The sequence below is a fragment of the Rhipicephalus microplus genome, chromosome 4 (genome assembly GCF_043290135.1).
Source record: "Rhipicephalus microplus isolate Deutch F79 chromosome 4, USDA_Rmic, whole genome shotgun sequence".
Lineage (NCBI taxonomy): Eukaryota > Metazoa > Arthropoda > Arachnida > Ixodida > Ixodidae > Rhipicephalus > Rhipicephalus microplus.
The window spans coordinates 185,296,888-185,314,077 of NC_134703.1; the positions used below are offsets into that span (position 1 = coordinate 185,296,888).

The 17,190-nt window shown below is 44.3% G+C and overlaps 1 protein-coding gene across 3 annotated transcripts; it reads right to left on the reverse strand.

Moving 5' to 3' along the window:
• Nucleotides 1-768: 768 nt before the first annotated feature.
• On the reverse strand, nucleotides 769-15,774 carry LOC119172564 (uncharacterized). Of its 3 annotated transcripts, none has more exons than XM_075892018.1 (5): nucleotides 15,689-15,774; nucleotides 14,832-15,008; nucleotides 10,946-11,036; nucleotides 10,788-10,859; nucleotides 769-951 (listed from the first exon to the last, which is right to left on the reverse strand). In XM_075892018.1, exons 2-5 carry the CDS (start codon nucleotides 14,911-14,913, stop codon nucleotides 828-830), a joined length of 369 nt encoding a protein of 122 aa, XP_075748133.1. In that variant the 5' UTR covers nucleotides 14,914-15,008; nucleotides 15,689-15,774; the 3' UTR covers nucleotides 769-827. The 3 variants fall into 3 exon arrangements, 2 of the variants coding, with proteins under 2 accessions (XP_075748133.1, XP_075748134.1); XM_075892019.1 differs by having other exon boundaries at nucleotides 10,946-11,088; XR_005109970.2 differs by lacking the exons at nucleotides 10,788-10,859; nucleotides 10,946-11,036.
• Between the last annotated feature and the right edge of the window lie 1,416 nt (nucleotides 15,775-17,190).

Here is a 17,190-nt window from a genome sequence, read left to right on the forward strand (position 1 = left end):
CCCCAATGCCGTTTTTGGCTTCAATGACCATTCGCTTTATTAGGTTGTGTCGGACAAGAAAAACGAGGCCCTACTTTCTGCACCTTTTCTCTTCAGTTCTGTCTCAAAGTTCAACTTGGCTGATACAGCACACATGACACAACAGAAAGTAGGTGCTCTTACTGTTCGTCGTCGTCTTGTGTGCGCTATAACAACCAAAATGAACGCATGTCAGCAAGCCCGAGCTTCCGATCTTAGCGATAATATAGTGCTTGGCATACCACAAAATCAGTATCCACACTGTCCGAAACTATCAGAAAACGTGCAGACATATCAGAATCAACAGTTAGCATTAACAATGCAGAAATACTTCAGCATTCTAAGTACTATATATAAATATAACAACTTCAATTATTGGATTTCATTATTTATTATATTGTAGTAATTCACAATATAAAGCTCTCGAGTAGCTCCAACAATAATAAGTATGCACTAATTGTCACGTAATATGGAAGAAATCATGCTCGCACAATCAAAACTTACAGGCGAAGCTTCAGGGCCAGCCAGTTTTAGTTATACATCAAAGCAGCCTATACCATTCATCATACTAAGCTTTCACCATACACCTACATGACTATGCAAATCATTGTCAAAGAGAGGACATTTTGTTCATCAAGCAAACATATGTAATGGCAGGATTAATTATTTCTACCGCTTTTTTTTTCAGGTAATACAGCAACAAGCAGAGCATGCGCTAGACAAACAAATTTAATTGAACTGACACACAAGTCTCTCAATGATAAATTTTATATAGACGCTCACTTACATTCAATAAGGCTTCTAGTTTATTATGCACACTTTGTTTTACCACAACCACAATAATTAATAATAGTAACCTTAATTGCTCGTTTCACAAAAACTTGCATGCGTATATGGCCTGCCAAAGAAACATTGGCCTTGAGCAGCGTGTGCCTGGAAGCAGCAGAGAACAGCAATTCTTGAAGGTATACATTTGCTTATATAACAAAAATCAAAACAAAATTGACACAGCAAAAAAAAAGCGTCAAGTGTAGTGCACACAGGAAAGAGTCCACGTGCGCAGTACTCTTTGAGGCAGCTTATTGAAGTGCAGATGAACGTAGTACTCTCGTATTTTTTTACGATACGTTGTACAACGTCTGGGTAATATTGTCATGGGGTCGTGACGTAACCGAAGCCAGTAGACTTTATGTTGGGATTTAACTGTTTATTTGGGTGAACCTGTGCCCAGCAAACGGAATAAAGTCCGGAAGCTTCTCGAAAACAGCACGCGCGTTTTGCGCTGAGAATTGTGTAGTGTTTTGGGGCGACCACAAAACTTGAGAAATGGAACGTGGCAATATGAATTTTTTTTTTTGATGCAAATGACGTCAATGAACTTTTCTGGGTCTGAAACCATTGTTCCAAAAGGTACTGATCGTTATACTTTTCATTACAAAGTGAGTGAAGTCCACCATACGTATTGTTTTAAAAGCATCACCTTCGGCATTCACGTTAACCCCATAACTTAAGTTTTTAACATGTGCCGAAGAAGGAAGTTTCAAAAATGTGTTAGAGTTTCACAAATGATTTAAAAAACGACGATTTGATTCACACAAATGAAACGCCTTTCTTAAACTTTTCTGCACAACTAAACATGTCTTAAACATACGGCCCACGTATTTATAACAAGTGGGTCAGGTTTTATGGGACTCCCTTTCTGTACATTTATTACATCTGCTCATGAGGTGCGCAGCAAGACTCGTGTAAGCAGTTTTAAATGCGAAGCGTTTCTCGGTGAACTTTGGCAACTTTGAGCGTATCAATCTATCTATCATCTATTTATCTAGCCGCTTACGTTCGGGTGCTCTCGTGGTCACCTACCTAACATAGCGTGAACCAAAATTAGCCAGGGAGGGTAAGTAAGGTGGTTCGACGAATATGACCCACTGGTCAAGACGAAAACAATGTTACAATCCCGTCGCGTACGTCGTAAAACACTTCCCGCCAGACAGTGGCACATACCCACGGGCGGGCAAGTGCCGGTGGTATGCGGGTATGGGCCACAAGTGATAGACACTTGGTACCTACCCAGGAATGACGAGAACACACATCGGTGATTTTAACACGTGAACGTTAAGCATTACCAGACATGGGTAGTGTCGACTCAACGAAAGCATAGAATAAATGACAATGTTAAAAAACACTTTGATCCCAACAAATAGGGTGCGTGGACCCACTGACGAATGCAAATAACAAATTTCAAGGTCCCAGCAAGAATCAAACCCAAGCATTCGGCGTGGCTGTCAAGCATTCTGCCACAGAGCCACGCTGCGTCTCGGAACTACTTTTAAAATAGACGCTAAGATTCTTGAAACGTCAATGCTGGTTGCAGTGCTGCCTGCCCAAATTTATAAACATTACATACGTACTCTTTTGATACAGCCGTCACATCGGGTTAACGTCAATTGTGGTAAGGTGCCATGCGCTGAAGATAAATTATGTAGCAGTGTCCAGGGCCAGCACCTTCGCGAGCATAAGCGCTTCATATCAACTTCTGCTGTTGCTTATACGCATCTTTCAGTTGACATTGTTGCGCAAGTGCAAACAGCTGGCTATATGAACATCTGCAACTCTTCAACATATGTCTGTGCGTGCAACATTTGTACATATATTTATCATTATTTTTTGACATGTCGCTAAGTCAAAAAATTTCAACTAGTCTCACCTTCTCTCCGCACGCTTCGCATAACATTGATTCATCCCAGGTACGTGGGACGTGCTGAATTTTATCGTATGTTCTCCATGTAGCCACCATAGGCTTGAACATAGCTTTATTATAAAAACAAGACATTACTATTGACTTCCCTAGTTTGGTCATTCTACAGGTCTTACTGCTAATGAGTTTTGCTGCTCCTGTATTATAACTTTGATTTGCTGCATCTTTAAAAGCTAAACCAATAGCGCTAAAGAAACTAAACACAAACGAACAAAACATTTTGCTTGGTGAATTGAACATTACATGGCCTTGTAATTCATATTGTAATTGACCTCGAGGACCACCGGCTACCTGGCTGTCATGCAGGAACGAGAGACTGCACGTCCGAAAGGAACGCTCTTTAATGAAACAATGATCCTTCAATACTGGTCATGAAACTCTCGCGAAAGTTTCATATGGGGACAAAAGTGGCCACCTGATGTGTCACTTTAGCAGAAGGGCATCAATCGGCCGCCCTTGGCAGGGCTGTTGCGCGTTCGCGGAAACCTTTATCGTCAAATACACTTTTTCAGATATTTTCGTTCTCTCTGTTCTCGCTAACAAATCATAGCACCCATTTGTATAAACACAGAGGCTCATGATGCGCGTTGTGTAATTGCCTAAGTGCTTAATTGCTGGCAATGTTTTTACAGAGCCTGTCTGTGAAGTGACGCGCGTTCGTAGCGTTGCCAAATTTTTCAATTCCTGAATAGTTGCTTTCACGCTTAAACCGAACAGTGACTAGTCCTAGAAGACTGAAAGGTTAACATTGTTTGTGCTAGAGATTGTGGAGCAGTCGTACTCTGGCTACACGTAACGTTGATTTTCGCAATAATTGTCACTTTGTTTTATAGGGCTTCACGAAACAGCCAATAGAAGTTCGCGTGCCAATAACCAAATCTGTATATCAGGGTCACTTGGCAATAATAGTTTGAATTGCCTCTTGAGGAGTATCATTAGACATAAAGCCGAAACATTAAAAGCTCAGAATTAGACACCACAAGACGGAAAGGGTTTGCTCAAGGTGTGTTGTTTGCTTTTTTTTGTTTGGTATCATATTTTGCGCCCTTGATTTCAAAGATGAAAAAATATAAGATTGAACGGTTGTATGCTGCTATATATACGCACTGCGTGCTATTTTGAAACGAAAGCTTTTGATTTGACACATGTTAATTTCATAATGCGGCCGGGTTTAGATATACACGACTTTCTTATTCATGTTCATGTAATCTTCTAATTACCTCAACTTCTAAGTCCGCGTTTTAATTAGCCACAGTGTTCCTCCTACGTGCCCAGAGAAATCAACCGGGATCTTCCTTCAACCCAGTTGCTCAGTTCAAACAAATACTTGGTACAGCGTCGTCCACCTGTCTCAGCATTCTCGGGACAGTGAAGTGATGACTCCGTTCACTGTGCACACGTCCGCACCCCCGATGACTCTGGTGTCAGAATGTTTTTTTTTTCACAATCGCGAGCGTTCTTCGAGTTGAACGAAAATCCAGCAGTCTCTTGTCGCAGGATCGCACGATTCCAACGGTTGCCTTGTTCGGCGTTGGCTGGTAAACAGAACAGGGAAACTTTTTCGAGGGTACCCTTGTATCTAGAGCGACAGCCCGGCACGCAGCAGGTGCTCAGCAGCATGTCAACATGATGCGTTTCCAAAAAGAGGTAAGTGAGGGCGATCTTCAGGACACCCACCACTCCGCGCCAGCACTCCACAGAACACCTACCACACCGCTAATGGCGGCCAGTGAAAGAGCGGGCCGGGCTGGCTTCCTCGCCCCTCTTTCCTACATGCTCGCCCCTCTATCTACGCCTGCGCCGCGGTGCGGAAAGTGCGGATGGCGTATGAAGCTCTCCCATTGAGTAACACGGGAGTTACATGACAAGAAAAAGTATTGAAGGACCATGATGGAACAAATGAATAGGAAAAAAAATACTGCAGCATATCCACGGAGTGAATGATGGAGAGTGGGGCGAAGAATTCGTCCGTCCTTTCGTTCTTCCTTCCGTCCGTCCATGCGTCCGTCAGTGTGACCGTCCATGCGTCCATCAGCCCGTCCGTGCGTGCGTCTGTTCGTGCGTCCGTCCCTGCGTTCGTCCATGCAGCCGCCCCTGCGTCCGTTCATGCGTCCATCCATGCATCTGTCTATGTGTCCGTTCGTCCATCTATTCAACACTCCAAGTACCACCATCTCGCATCTTCTCATCATATATTCCACATATAGAAGCACCGCCATCCAGCGGACATTCCAAGGACTAAACGAGAGGTGGCACACGCACACTTTTTTATGGCTTGCGCTTCGGGTCCACTTCCCACCTTTAACCACCTCGAGTTCGTGGTATATACTAGTTCACTGCATTCATGGCACTGCAGCCGAACGCTCGCTAAACCTTTCGAAAAGCAAGGAGGTTACGCCGAGCAAGTATGACGTAGCAAACTTTTTCAGTCAGATAGTGCTCAATGTACATGCCAATGGCTGCTAATGGGAAATGAGAGGCGGAAAATTCGGCTTTTACTTTCTTACGGCTTGCGCTTCGTATCTACTTCCCATTTTTAACCACCTCGAGTTCATTCATGGTATATACAAGTTCATTGTATTAATGGCACTGCGGCTCAACGCTTGCTAAAACTTTCTAAAACTAAGGAGGTTACACCCAGCCAGTATAACGTAGCAACCCTTTCTTGTCAGATAGCGCTCAATGTACATGCTAATGGCTGCTAATGGTGATCGCAGCCTGCGCGTTAACTAAAAGCCGAATGCTCCTGTCTCTCATTCCCCATTAGCAGCCATTGACGTGTACATTGAGCCCTATTTTTTATTGTTCAACAACGCACAGAAGAAGTCTCTCACCGGCACCACCTCGGAGGTTAAAATGTTATACTTGTTACATGCTACGGGGGACGAACGGGTGCCGCTATAAGGAGCTTCGCCCCTAAAACTGATGGCTTCGTGCGCTCGAGCGAGTGGCAGCTCGTGAGGAGCACTCGCGATGATGATGAACGGCGTCTGCTTCGTCAGTGAAGACGAAGTTACATCTTCCTGGGTCAACCAACAGACGCAACGAGAAATTGAGCGAAACAAGGCTAAGAGAGACGGTCAGTGTGAAGTTCGATTTCCTTGGAAGAAAACTGTAGATCTTGAGGACAATTTCTCTGTCACTACTAAACGCCTTGGGCATTTGATGAGCAAGCTGATGGAAGACCGCCGCCTTCGTGAAATATATGACAAGGCTATGCGTGTGAAATTCGAAAAATGTGCAGCAAAAAAAGTTTCCGGTTCAAGGTTTACAAGTGATAGCCGACCGTATTATAGGCTGCATCGAGAAGTGATCAAAGAAGACTGGACTACAACCAAAATTTGCATCGTTTTGGACGCGTCCTCACATGAACGTGCAGCGAAATTCCTGAACAACTTGAAATCTGGTTCAAACCTTAACCCCAACGTATCCACACTTTTCTTGCGTTTCCGAGATCCAAGGTGGCTATGACAGCGGGTGTGGAAAAGGCGTCTCTTCAGGTCGGTCTCTATGAAGAGTACAGGTTTCTTACAGTTCCTATATGGTTTTCCACTTCTCCAGAGGAGAGTTCACCATTACCAGAACAAGAAATCTTGAGAGTGACGAAAGTGCCTTTTGGAGCGTCCTCGAGCTTCTTTCTTCTTATAGCCACTCTGCAACATCAATACCGGTGCGCCGAAAATCAATACAAGATGACGCCTCTCATACATAACAAATTTATGTACATGGATGACCTCTTAAAAGAAGCCGAAACAACAAGAGACGCCATTAGAGTGCATGAAGAGATAGTGAGAAAATTGAAAGACTCGGTTGTGAACTTAAGTAAGTGGACAAGCAATGATCCTACAGTTAATGCCTGTTTTAAGATTCTATCATAACACAAGACCAACTACTTTGTAGGCCACCATGAATACTGAAAGTTCTGGAGATGATTGGAAGCGTGGACGACAGCCTATGTTTCCATCCTATGAGCATCTTACATTTTGTTTCCGAACCGGTTGTGACGAAGCGTTTTGCTCTACAAACATTTGCAAGGTTTTACGACCCTAAGGACTCGCGCTTCCCTTTCTTGTGAAAGAGAAGATGTTTCTGCTAAACCGCTGGAGAGCTAATCTCAACTGGGATGAACCATCATCACCCCATCTGGCGGATACATGATTAAAGTGGATTCAAGAAGTATTGCATCTTCAAGACATATACTTCGATAGGTTTGTGGGAGCTAAAATGTTATAACCAATTTTTCGGACGCATCTGCACATTTTTGCCGACGCTAGTGAATCGGCTTATTGAGCAGCACCTTACGCCTATATGCTTGATTCGAAGGGGGAAGCTTGTCATTTTATCCTATTTGCAAAAACGACGGCTGCGCCAACCAGAACAATATCATTGACTAGACTTGAGTCGATGTCTGCTTTGCTGGCAGCACGTATTTACCGTTATCTTTCAAGCAACTTTGACCTAGCCTTCAATAGGGTAACAATTTGGTCAGACTCAAAAAATAGGCCCTGCTTGAATAGCAAGGAGCCATTGACATGGAAAACTTTCATCTGAAATTGAGTGGCTGCAATTCCAAAACTAACCGAAATCTCATTTCGGCATTTCTGCCCATGCAAAGAAAATACAGCAGACTTATTGACAAGAGGTATATCAACAGAAAAACTACAGCAGCAGAACAGTGGCGGCAAGGACCAAAATGAATGAGTGATCCCTCATGATGGCCAGAAGACTCTGATCAAGAAATACAAACAGAAGTATCAAAATAAGCCACCACGACCTTGACTTATGGTGTCAGCGCGAAACAGCGAGTAAAACGACTAATTGACCCGGAGCGGTTCAGCTTTTGCGCTAAACCTATACATATAACAGCGTGGGTGTTGAAAAACAGAAAGACGCTTTAAGGTGTGCGCAGGTCATTAGAGAAGCTTCTGACTGAACAACTACTAGAAGCTGAATGGTGTCTCATAAGTTTCGAGCAAAGGACGCAGTTTCGCGATGAAATAACGTACCTCTTGGAAAACAAGCCTGTTGCAGCGCAGAGTTAGGTTCGACATTTATGAATTTTATTGCACAAGGACGGAATAATTCGTGTACAAGATCGTGCACTCAGCAAGAACTAGAACTACGAAACTCAAGATCTGATTTGTTTTATCAAGGAAAACTGGGAGATCTCACGTACTGTGGAAATCGTTGTTATGCGAAGCTCGAATGAGGAAGGGTTAAAGGTCACTTTAAAATCAGCACAACGTTAAGCGGCGGAAGTAAGTTATGCTGTAGATGACTTCCATGTCATGATTATTATGTTTGGATGTTTTATTTACCTTCGTCATCTCTTAACGTTAGCTGATATAAACTTTGGTATATATGAAGCTAGCGAAACAGCCGCAAGCGGGCTATGAGCGTAGCATGTATTCATGTTTTACATGACATCCATATCATGATTATTATGTTTGGACGTGTTCTCTACATTCACGTCACGTCATTCCAAATTTGATATATGTGGAACTAGTGAAACGGCCGTGATAACGCTAAGGGTGGGGTGTGTAGTCAGGTGCCGTTTACGTTCGTGGTCTATTCATTTCTCCTGATATTCAATTCGGTACATGTAGAGCTAGCAAAACGGCGGCAAGCACGTCGTGAAGGGCCCATATACTCCGACGCAACATTTACACGCGTGCAGGTTGGGTGCAGCGATGCCACGCCAGCAAAACTCGAGCTTTCTATAGTCTGACGCGAGGCACTACCGGCACAACCAGCATCTGTCGGCGCGGCCCGGTGACAACCAGCGCGAAAGGCTACGTGCTTCATTTCGCGCCGACCACGTTACTTAGACGGCACCGTGTCTCCCTCTCTTTATGACGGAGGTACGCCGTGTGGGCTCAAACGCGCATGCGTCAAAGCAACGCAGTGTGGAGCACACCTGCGAGTATATTGTGGATCGGCCTGCGAGGCAGGCAGATCCACAACGGAGGTCAATGGACCGATCCACTGATCTCTACTAGGGGGATATCGGCACGTCTAAGTGTATTGGCGCCTTGAGTGTGGCGTGTATTATTGTTCTCACATGACACGCATCTCGTGATTATCGTGTTTGCACCAGTCAAATACCTTCGTCATCTATTCACGTCCCGTAATACCAAATTCGGTATATGCAAAGCTAGCGAAATGGCCACGAGCAAATTATGAGTGTCGCACGTAGTCATGTTGTCACATGACGCACAAGTCATGATTTTCATGTTAGCGGCTGTCGCTTGTGTTCGCGATGCAGTCAAGTCATACCATATCAGTTTTTAAATAAGTCATGGTGATGAAATCACCGCAAGAGCGGCAAGACCATGACATATAACTCATGACAACTATGACATACATTCATGATTTTCATGTTACGACTGAGCAGTTACGTTTGCCATACAGTTATGTGATACTATACAAAGTTTCGTATCAATACCATTATTCAGAAGGCCAGGAGTTTGTAGTAAGTGGCTAGGTAGATATATGGATAGATACGCTCAAAGTCGCTTAATTTTGCCAAGAAATACTTCCCATTTAAAAGTCATTTCACAATGCTAAATATTCGACAAGCCCATATGAAGGTTCTTCATTGTGGTGAGAGAGATACGCTTGTACAGATTCGTGAACAATTTTGGGTTCCAGAGTTCAGAGCACCAGTCAAGGAAGTCATACATCAATGTCTAATATGTCAGCAAATGCAAGCAAAACCAGTTCATCAAGAAACACCTTCTTTACCAAGTGATGCATTTACGAAGGCTGAACCTTTTTTTGTAACATGAATTGATTTTGCTGGCCCATTTTACATCACAGGAGGCTGACACAAGCGTGCATATATTGCACTATTCACTTGTGCTGTCACTCGGATGATACAATAAGAGTTGGTAAAAGACATGACTATGGCAAACTTCTCTGTACCTTAGGAAGATTTGTTTCGAGAAGAGGAATGGTAAAATTATATATAGCAACGACGCCCGAATCTTCATGAGGACATCAAAGAAGTTTGAAAACATGTGCAAATCTGTTCGACAGCCAGATGTAATCTCGTTTTTTGCGGCATCAGAAATTCAGTGGAAGATCCTATACCGAAGTGCATCTTGGTGGGGAGGTTTCTACAAAAGATTAGTACACTCTGTGAAGAGCAGTCTGAGGAAAATGCTTGGTCGGAGACTTGTGAGTTTCGCGGAGATAAGCATGCTTTTAACGGAAGTAGAGGGTGTGCTAAGTTCACGACCTTTAACATTTGCTTACAGTGCTGTTGAGAAACCCTACCCACTTCATCCACCTAATTTTCTAGTGGGGCGAAGAATTACATCTTTACCACCTTACGAAATGCTAAAGGGTGATAAAAGCGATGACCAACTCAACCGCCTCTTCCAGAAGCGAGAAGACTTGCAAACCTTTCGGAAAAACGTTGACAGATGGGATATCTGGACGAACTGAGAAACTTTGCTGTCAACGAAGTGAAATGCACTTTATTGTTGAACGAATGAAACTTAGTTCTTATCGGAGACAAACAACGACATCGGCAAGTTTGGGTAATGGCAAGAATAGGATACTTGCGTCACGAATGCGATGGGAATGTTCGCTCCTGTTCCCTCGAGTTACTGGGCGAAGCAAAAGCCCACCATTCTGTTCAAACACCCTACCTACTGGAAGTAGAATCACTCCAACTGTTGGGCCCGGGAGGATGTTGTAACTTCGTATTCATCAACGAAGCAAGCACCTTTCATCATCATCACGATGCTCCTCTCCAGCTGCCACTCACTCGAGGGCGTGAAGCCATCGCTTTTTTTCTATTCATTGTTCCATTAAGTAGCATTCCTTTCGGGCGGGTTGTTTCTCGTTCCTACACGACAGCCAAGTAGCCGACGGACCTCGAGGTTTACTACACATAGCATGATATATAAAAAAAAAACTATATTTGTTTAACAGCTCTCTCGTGTGACTCATGTAAATTATTAATATATCAGTGTTAATATGTTTCCCAATCTTGCCAACATACCCTTGAGCTGCACTTTCCTGTGAGCGGCTCAGTTCTTCGCTCTGAGCTGTACCTCTGCACATATTCTCCCTTCTGTGAAGAAATACGTTTTATCGTCGTCATTTTCAGCCAGGGGCGGGGCACACTTTTGTGGAAAGCAATTCATCGAGCAACCTCACCTCGGTCGGCTCGTTTCTTGAAGGTGTAGAAAGCTATGGCCGGAACCGTGGAGATAGTGACCGAGGCTGATGCAGGGCAGGTAGTGGTAAGCTGCGTACCCACACAGGCCAGTCGCTGAAATTTGGCCGTTAGGCATGCTACTCTGCAGTCAAGTTGGTTAGCCATTTTGTAAATAGACGCTTTTCATAATGAATTGGCAATGACACTTCACCCATCTCTCTGCACCACTCCTTTCTGTCCCCACCTTTTCCTAAGTCTCTCAATTTTCGGGAGCCCAAATTTGACAGCTGACTCTGAAAAGGTCAAGGCGTGTAGAAAACAGCTGAGCTGATTATTCTGCACTTGAATACCTAATTTAGCCGTGAACTTCAACACGCACAAAAAAGGGAGGAACACCGTTGCAGGACATTTCCAGCTGAATTGTCGTGGGCGTACAATTTTTTTCGATACATACAGTACAGCAAAAATATCGATGGTACAACTTCTTTTCTTTTCTATATGGCGGCACTTACATCAACTCAAGCACAGTCTGACAGTGGCTCCTGCCTAAAATCTTTCTCTCATTAAAGATTGGTTAAGCCTTGCACGTTTTACAGTGAAATAGCGATTGCGCCAAGCCATCTCTCGTAACATTTAGTTCGTGTTACCTGGCTCATTGATTTACAAACTTTGAATTTCAACTAGGCCGACAAGGTCTTGCCTAAAGGGGTACACACCTCGACCTTGCTTATCCAGACTTAAAGCCGAAACACAGAGCACTTAAAGTAATTATTGTGACTAAAACTACTGCAGCCCGCTAGATGCTGCCGCAACCATAGATAAATAACACCTCTGAGCAGCTTTACAAGTGTTTCGTCTCTAGCTGCTGTTCGGTCGATTGCCTTATGTTAGTTCCTTAATACTACTGCGTTTTCCTCATAAAGGTACTGGTCGGTTGGTGAATTTCAAAACTTACGATGAAACGCATTTTTAAGGCGACAAGCTATTGCACAATTGCTTCACGCGATGGTCTCCTGATAACATTTGGAGCTTTAGGTGTCAATAACAAAATAATAGGCACGCTGTAGTTAGGGATTCCATACACTTGGACCACCTAAAAGCAAGCGCGTAGCCATAAATGTTTGTAGGGGAGGGCACCCTCTCTTAGTTGCCATTTTTTGCTCTTTATGGCGAAAAAACTTTCGAAAAGGGAAGGGGGCGTGAGCTCGGTGTGGCACCCCCAGGCTAAGCACCTGCTTGGTGGTCTTTAATGCATGCGAACATCGTACAGCACACGGGCCTCCAGCACTTCACCTCTATCGAAATGCGATCGCCGCGGCTGGGCTTGAAACCGCGACCTTAGAGCAAACAGCGAGCGTCGTGACGGCTACGCCTGGGACGTGATCTCGCGAAAAAGACAGCTGAAGAAAAACGATGCAACGCAAGGCTCTAATGATAAAAACACAGCAATCACACCCTAGAAGTGTAAAACAAACATCATAGAAAAGCAATTATACTACCAGTAGCACAATGCACACTTAACTGTCTGACACCTTTTCTTGAAGATGGTCGCTGTTATGCCAACACGCCTCCCGCGTTGCCTTACTTGCGCAAATGTCGGCACGTTTGACGACTTCCTTCAACTCACCGTCGGATCTGCTGCGACGCACGCTTGTGCTAAACTATTGGCGTTGTCGTCAGACAAGGCACTTGGCTGTAGACTGTCCCCGTGGGTGCATTCGATTTATTCACGCAATCAATGTGCGCAATGAAGAAACGCGCTAAGCACGCCGATCACGCAGCGCTAAGCGCGCAGACAAAGCTACTAGTCTGTTGAAGATATGGCACACCAAGGAACACCAACAAAACACACCACCTTTGCCCATCCGCTCTGTGTAGCAAGTGATAGGTATCCAGTCGAAAACTAACAACGAATACGACCACACTTCATAACAATAAAAACCGCAAACACACAAGAGTAAGATGACGTTATGGCAGCAACACCGCTGTTTGTTCAGAAAATTTTTTTTCGGGCTGAATCAGTTCCCGCACTCGTCTGGTGGTTTTTGTTTTAAGGTATTGGCTCACACACAGGGCGTGATTTGAGCATAGTCGCATTTTACTCACGACAACAACTAAGAGCAATTATAATTTCACGAAATATCAACAAACAGTAGTTATTCAGGTATAAAGCGAGTTCATGTGAATTTCTCATATTGAAATAATTTTTTAGATGTAGTTACACAGAAGCAGAATCAAGTGATTGGCTCAAGGGCGGTGACGCGGTGATTTAAGCCAAGTTGCCGAGTGCACTATGCTCCTCGTGTTTTCTGTTCTCACTCTTCCTGCTTTCTTCTGCCTGCTTTTTTGCAAGATTGTTGACATTTCCGGCTATCCTGTGCGACGCTTCGACAAGCTGTATTTCAACGACTGTGATGACGGTCACCGCTCTGCCCTTGCTACCTTACTCAGCCTCCTTCATGACGTGGGCTGAGACTAGTGGTTTTAAAACATCGCAGGAACGCAAGCGCATACGCTCACAAAACATATTTTATGGAGAAAACATGAATATCGATAGCAAAGAACGAGAAGCATATCACTGTGGACGCGAAGGGTCGATAGCTAACTCTCTTGAGCACCCAGTTCTTTTATTATTGCGTCGTAGCGTGAGGAACAGGTTTCATGTAGGCTAATTGAAGAAGAGAGAACAACGAAGGACATTTACAAAAAAATACGTAGTTGCAATGGCCGTTGGGTGAGATTGCGAGGAAGTGGGGTAGGCCTGGAGATTATGAGCGTGGATCAACAGAAGTGCGCACTTACGAACACAACATGTGTTTCATTGGGTGGTATTTCTAAGCACATCGATTTCTTTTATACTTTTGTAGGACATACCTTCAGCTAGATGTTCGAAGTCAGGTCGATGATGTTCATGAAAATCTTGGTGTCGACGCATTCAACGTTCTTAAAAGAGGGCACGGAAGATTGCGAAAGATTGTCCCTTGTCACTGATAAACATGGAAGAAAAAAAGGTAAGAAGACAGGAACGATCTAAAACATAAGAAGAAAAACGAAGACGTGGATTGACAAAGAGCGACGAAAAGACAACCACTGACTTCCCGTTGTTGGTTCAGCCAAGTGGAATCATGAACGGAAAAGCCGAGGGCACAGGTGTGTATAGCCCCTGCCGGGCAGCCTTCAATGTCGATGGACTTGGCACTGGCCGAACCTTAAAGATTTCATTTTGAACGGACATACCAAACCAACAATGCTCAGTCGTGGAAGGAGTTTGGAACCGTCTCAAAGCGTAGGCTTCAATGTGACGCCACTCGCCTCCTCTCAAGAGGGTCTGGTTGCGCAGACGCCCCTGCGGTGAGGAAGGAAGTTCCCAAATACGTAATAAAAAAAATCGGTTCTCTGGCTATGCGAATGCAGCCGAGTGAAGTGTGTGACGCCTGTCTGCGAGGACGGCTCATACGCGGAGGTCAGCTACGCCACCCGAAAAGCGCTTGAGTAGCTCTTGAAGGCGACCTGGCTACAGCAAAAGAAAATATTTTGACAGCTTCGGCAAGGTCACCCACATTTCCACGGACCTTAGTTTTACATAGTTCAGCAAAACTAGATGCGTGCACACCTTCCTGTTTTTACCATATTGTCTGCCTTTGTGCCATGTACCACACGCATGTTGCTTTACACAGCTCAACAGCCGTGTATTGTGTTAAGCGATGCCATGCTCTGTTCTGAAGGCGCGAGGTGGTAGCCTGACTTGGTGTAGCATTACACTTCGCGGATGTCGCATTGAACTCTTGGCCTTCCTGACAGGCCAAATGTAATTTTCTTTTTTTTTCAGCGATGCTGGCTCTGGTGGCGTTATCTTCAGCTCCTATGAACATATTTCTTCCTTACCTGATCTGCGAACATAGCACCGATAGTAGTACCACCTACGCAGCCGTTCTTGCGATGTTTGCTGTTGGAGGTAAGTCATCATTTATGTAGCAGTCGCCAGTTGCTCTTTTCTGTCTCCCGTATATGTGTACAGTATCTTTCACCATAATCGTTCTTTACTTGTGTTTCCCGTGAAACCTGAAAAAAGTTGCAACATATCTTCCTAAAGGAAACTATTTGTGAATGTCAAGCAGTGGGGAGATGGCTCGCTTTAGTGGGAGTTGCTGTAGATTATTACAAAGATGAATGAGAAAAAGATTGAAAGATCTCACGTACAGTGCGAATAGATGATATGCGAAGCACAAATGAAGAACGTTGATATGTCACTTTAAATTCAGCACAACAATATGAGGTGGAGGTAAAAGATGGCACACATGACTTCCATGTCAAGGTTATCATGTTTGAACGTCTTATTTACTTTTTTCGTATATTGACGTCACCTGATACAAAATTTGCTATATGTATGTAGCTAGCGAAGCACCCGCGAATGTGCTATGGGCATTGCGTGTAGTCAAGTTTTACATGACATGCATGTAATAATTGTCATGTTTGGACGAATCATTTACATTTGTCGTTCATTGGTATCACGTGATACCAAAGTTGGTATATGTGGAGCTAGCAAAACGGCCATAAGCGCATCATGAGCGTGGCGTGTAGCGAAGTTGTTACAAGACAGGCATCTCATAATTATTATGTTCTACCAGTGACACACCTCTGTTGTTCATTCACGCCCCGTAATACCAACTGTGGTATATGTGAAGCTAGCAAAATGACGGTTAGCATATTATGAAGGGCCCAATATTCACAACTTCCAGTACCGTGGCGTCGCTTAGCGGTGGCGGGCGTAAGCTCTGTTGAGTTGAATAAAGTCTTGAACCTCCTTCCAACAGCAGACGCTGCTCCTTGTTTTCACGCATTTGTAGTCGTTTTTAAACGCTGTGAAGGGTCTCGACATTACCGTTAATCTTTGAGTTTCTCGAGTTAGAGGGATAGTAGGAAGAAAAAAAACTGACTGATTTCACTGAGAGCCTTTATGCCCCGGAGAAAAGTCAGGCGTCCGTTCTAACTAGCACGCTAAAATACCATCAGTGGTTAAGAAGGTTAACTTTAGCAAGCAAATAACCAAGGCCAGTGAATGTATGCAGCACCCATTTTCTGCAAGAGTATACAGCAACTTCAAGATTTGCAATTCTCGCACTTAGTTCGTCTGCTCGATATGATGCGATTTCGCGTATAATACCTTCTTAATATGCTACTCGGCATTTATTTACTTAATATAGTGTGTTAGCGCTCCCTCACTTTCTCAAAAGCATAGATTCGAGGACCGCCGAAGCACGAAGAATTGTAGTCTTCGCCAAAAATTTACTTTCTGGTATCGTCGCTTGCGGGGCGATTATTTCAACGACCATGTTGAATGTATAGTCGCGCCGCCAATAGGTAGTGAAAGTTGCGAATACTCCTATGTAACGTTGAGGCATACGCACGCTATGTATGCGCCCAATTCTATGGCCCTCCCAACCTCTGCCAGGGGGCGCTGCGCCGCACGCGTTTCGCCACCTTTCTGGCAAAAACCGGTCGCTCGGTACCGCGCTCAGCTTTCTGCCTGCCCTATCTCCGCACGTTCACCCGCTTTGCACGCGATGTTATCCGGTGGCCCTCCGCGTGCAGCGTCACTTGTGACCTGCTCTGAAGGTTTAAAATATTGTAAAAAACGTTTTCACGATGAGAATCTTATCATAACTGAGAGTGATTCATTGACAACCTTTGCGGGACCAAGCAAGTCAAACACGATGTCTTGGGGCGAGTGCTATGTGAATGTCAATCGTCAGCAGCTGCTTTTCTGAAAGTGAGGAAATGGCGCGAATTCTACATGTATGCTACCGAAAAATGCACATTTACTGCGGCATTCGTGTTTTGTCAACACTGTCGGCAAACTACCATTATGCTTTCGTGTGCATTTGTATATAGCGTTCAGATTTCTATTGCTTGAATGTCAAGTTTGTCACGCCGCTTTCAACTTAGTTGGAGGTCAGTGTGAAGAGAGTGAATTTACGTCTGCCCTGTTGAGCCCCTGGCACCATTTTATTGCAGTGTACGTAAGTCAGGTACGTATTATCTGACTGAAAGAAACGTGAAAAGCGTTGACTGCGGCGTGCCTTGACTGTTACAAGGCAGAATTTGTGCTCTAAGCCGGCGTCGACGTAGCGCTAGAAGCTGGCTCCAACTTATGCTTATGCACTACATGTGTATCGATTGCCAGTCCTTCCGGCCACTCGGAACAAACACGCAGTACAAAAGCGCCAGCCAGAACAAGATTTTA

Coding starts and splice junctions, on each gene's coding strand:
- LOC119172564 (XM_075892018.1), bottom strand. CDS start 14,913: ATGATGACTTACCTCCAACAGCAAACATCGCAAGAACGGCTGCGTAGG. Junction 11,037..14,831: donor GTGCTATGTTCGCAGATCAG/GTAAGGAAGAAA, acceptor GTGGGTACGCAG/CTTACCACTACCTGCCCTGC. Junction 10,860..10,945: donor CAAGAAACGAGCCGACCGAG/GTGAGGTTGCTC, acceptor ATTTCTTCACAG/AAGGGAGAATATGTGCAGAG.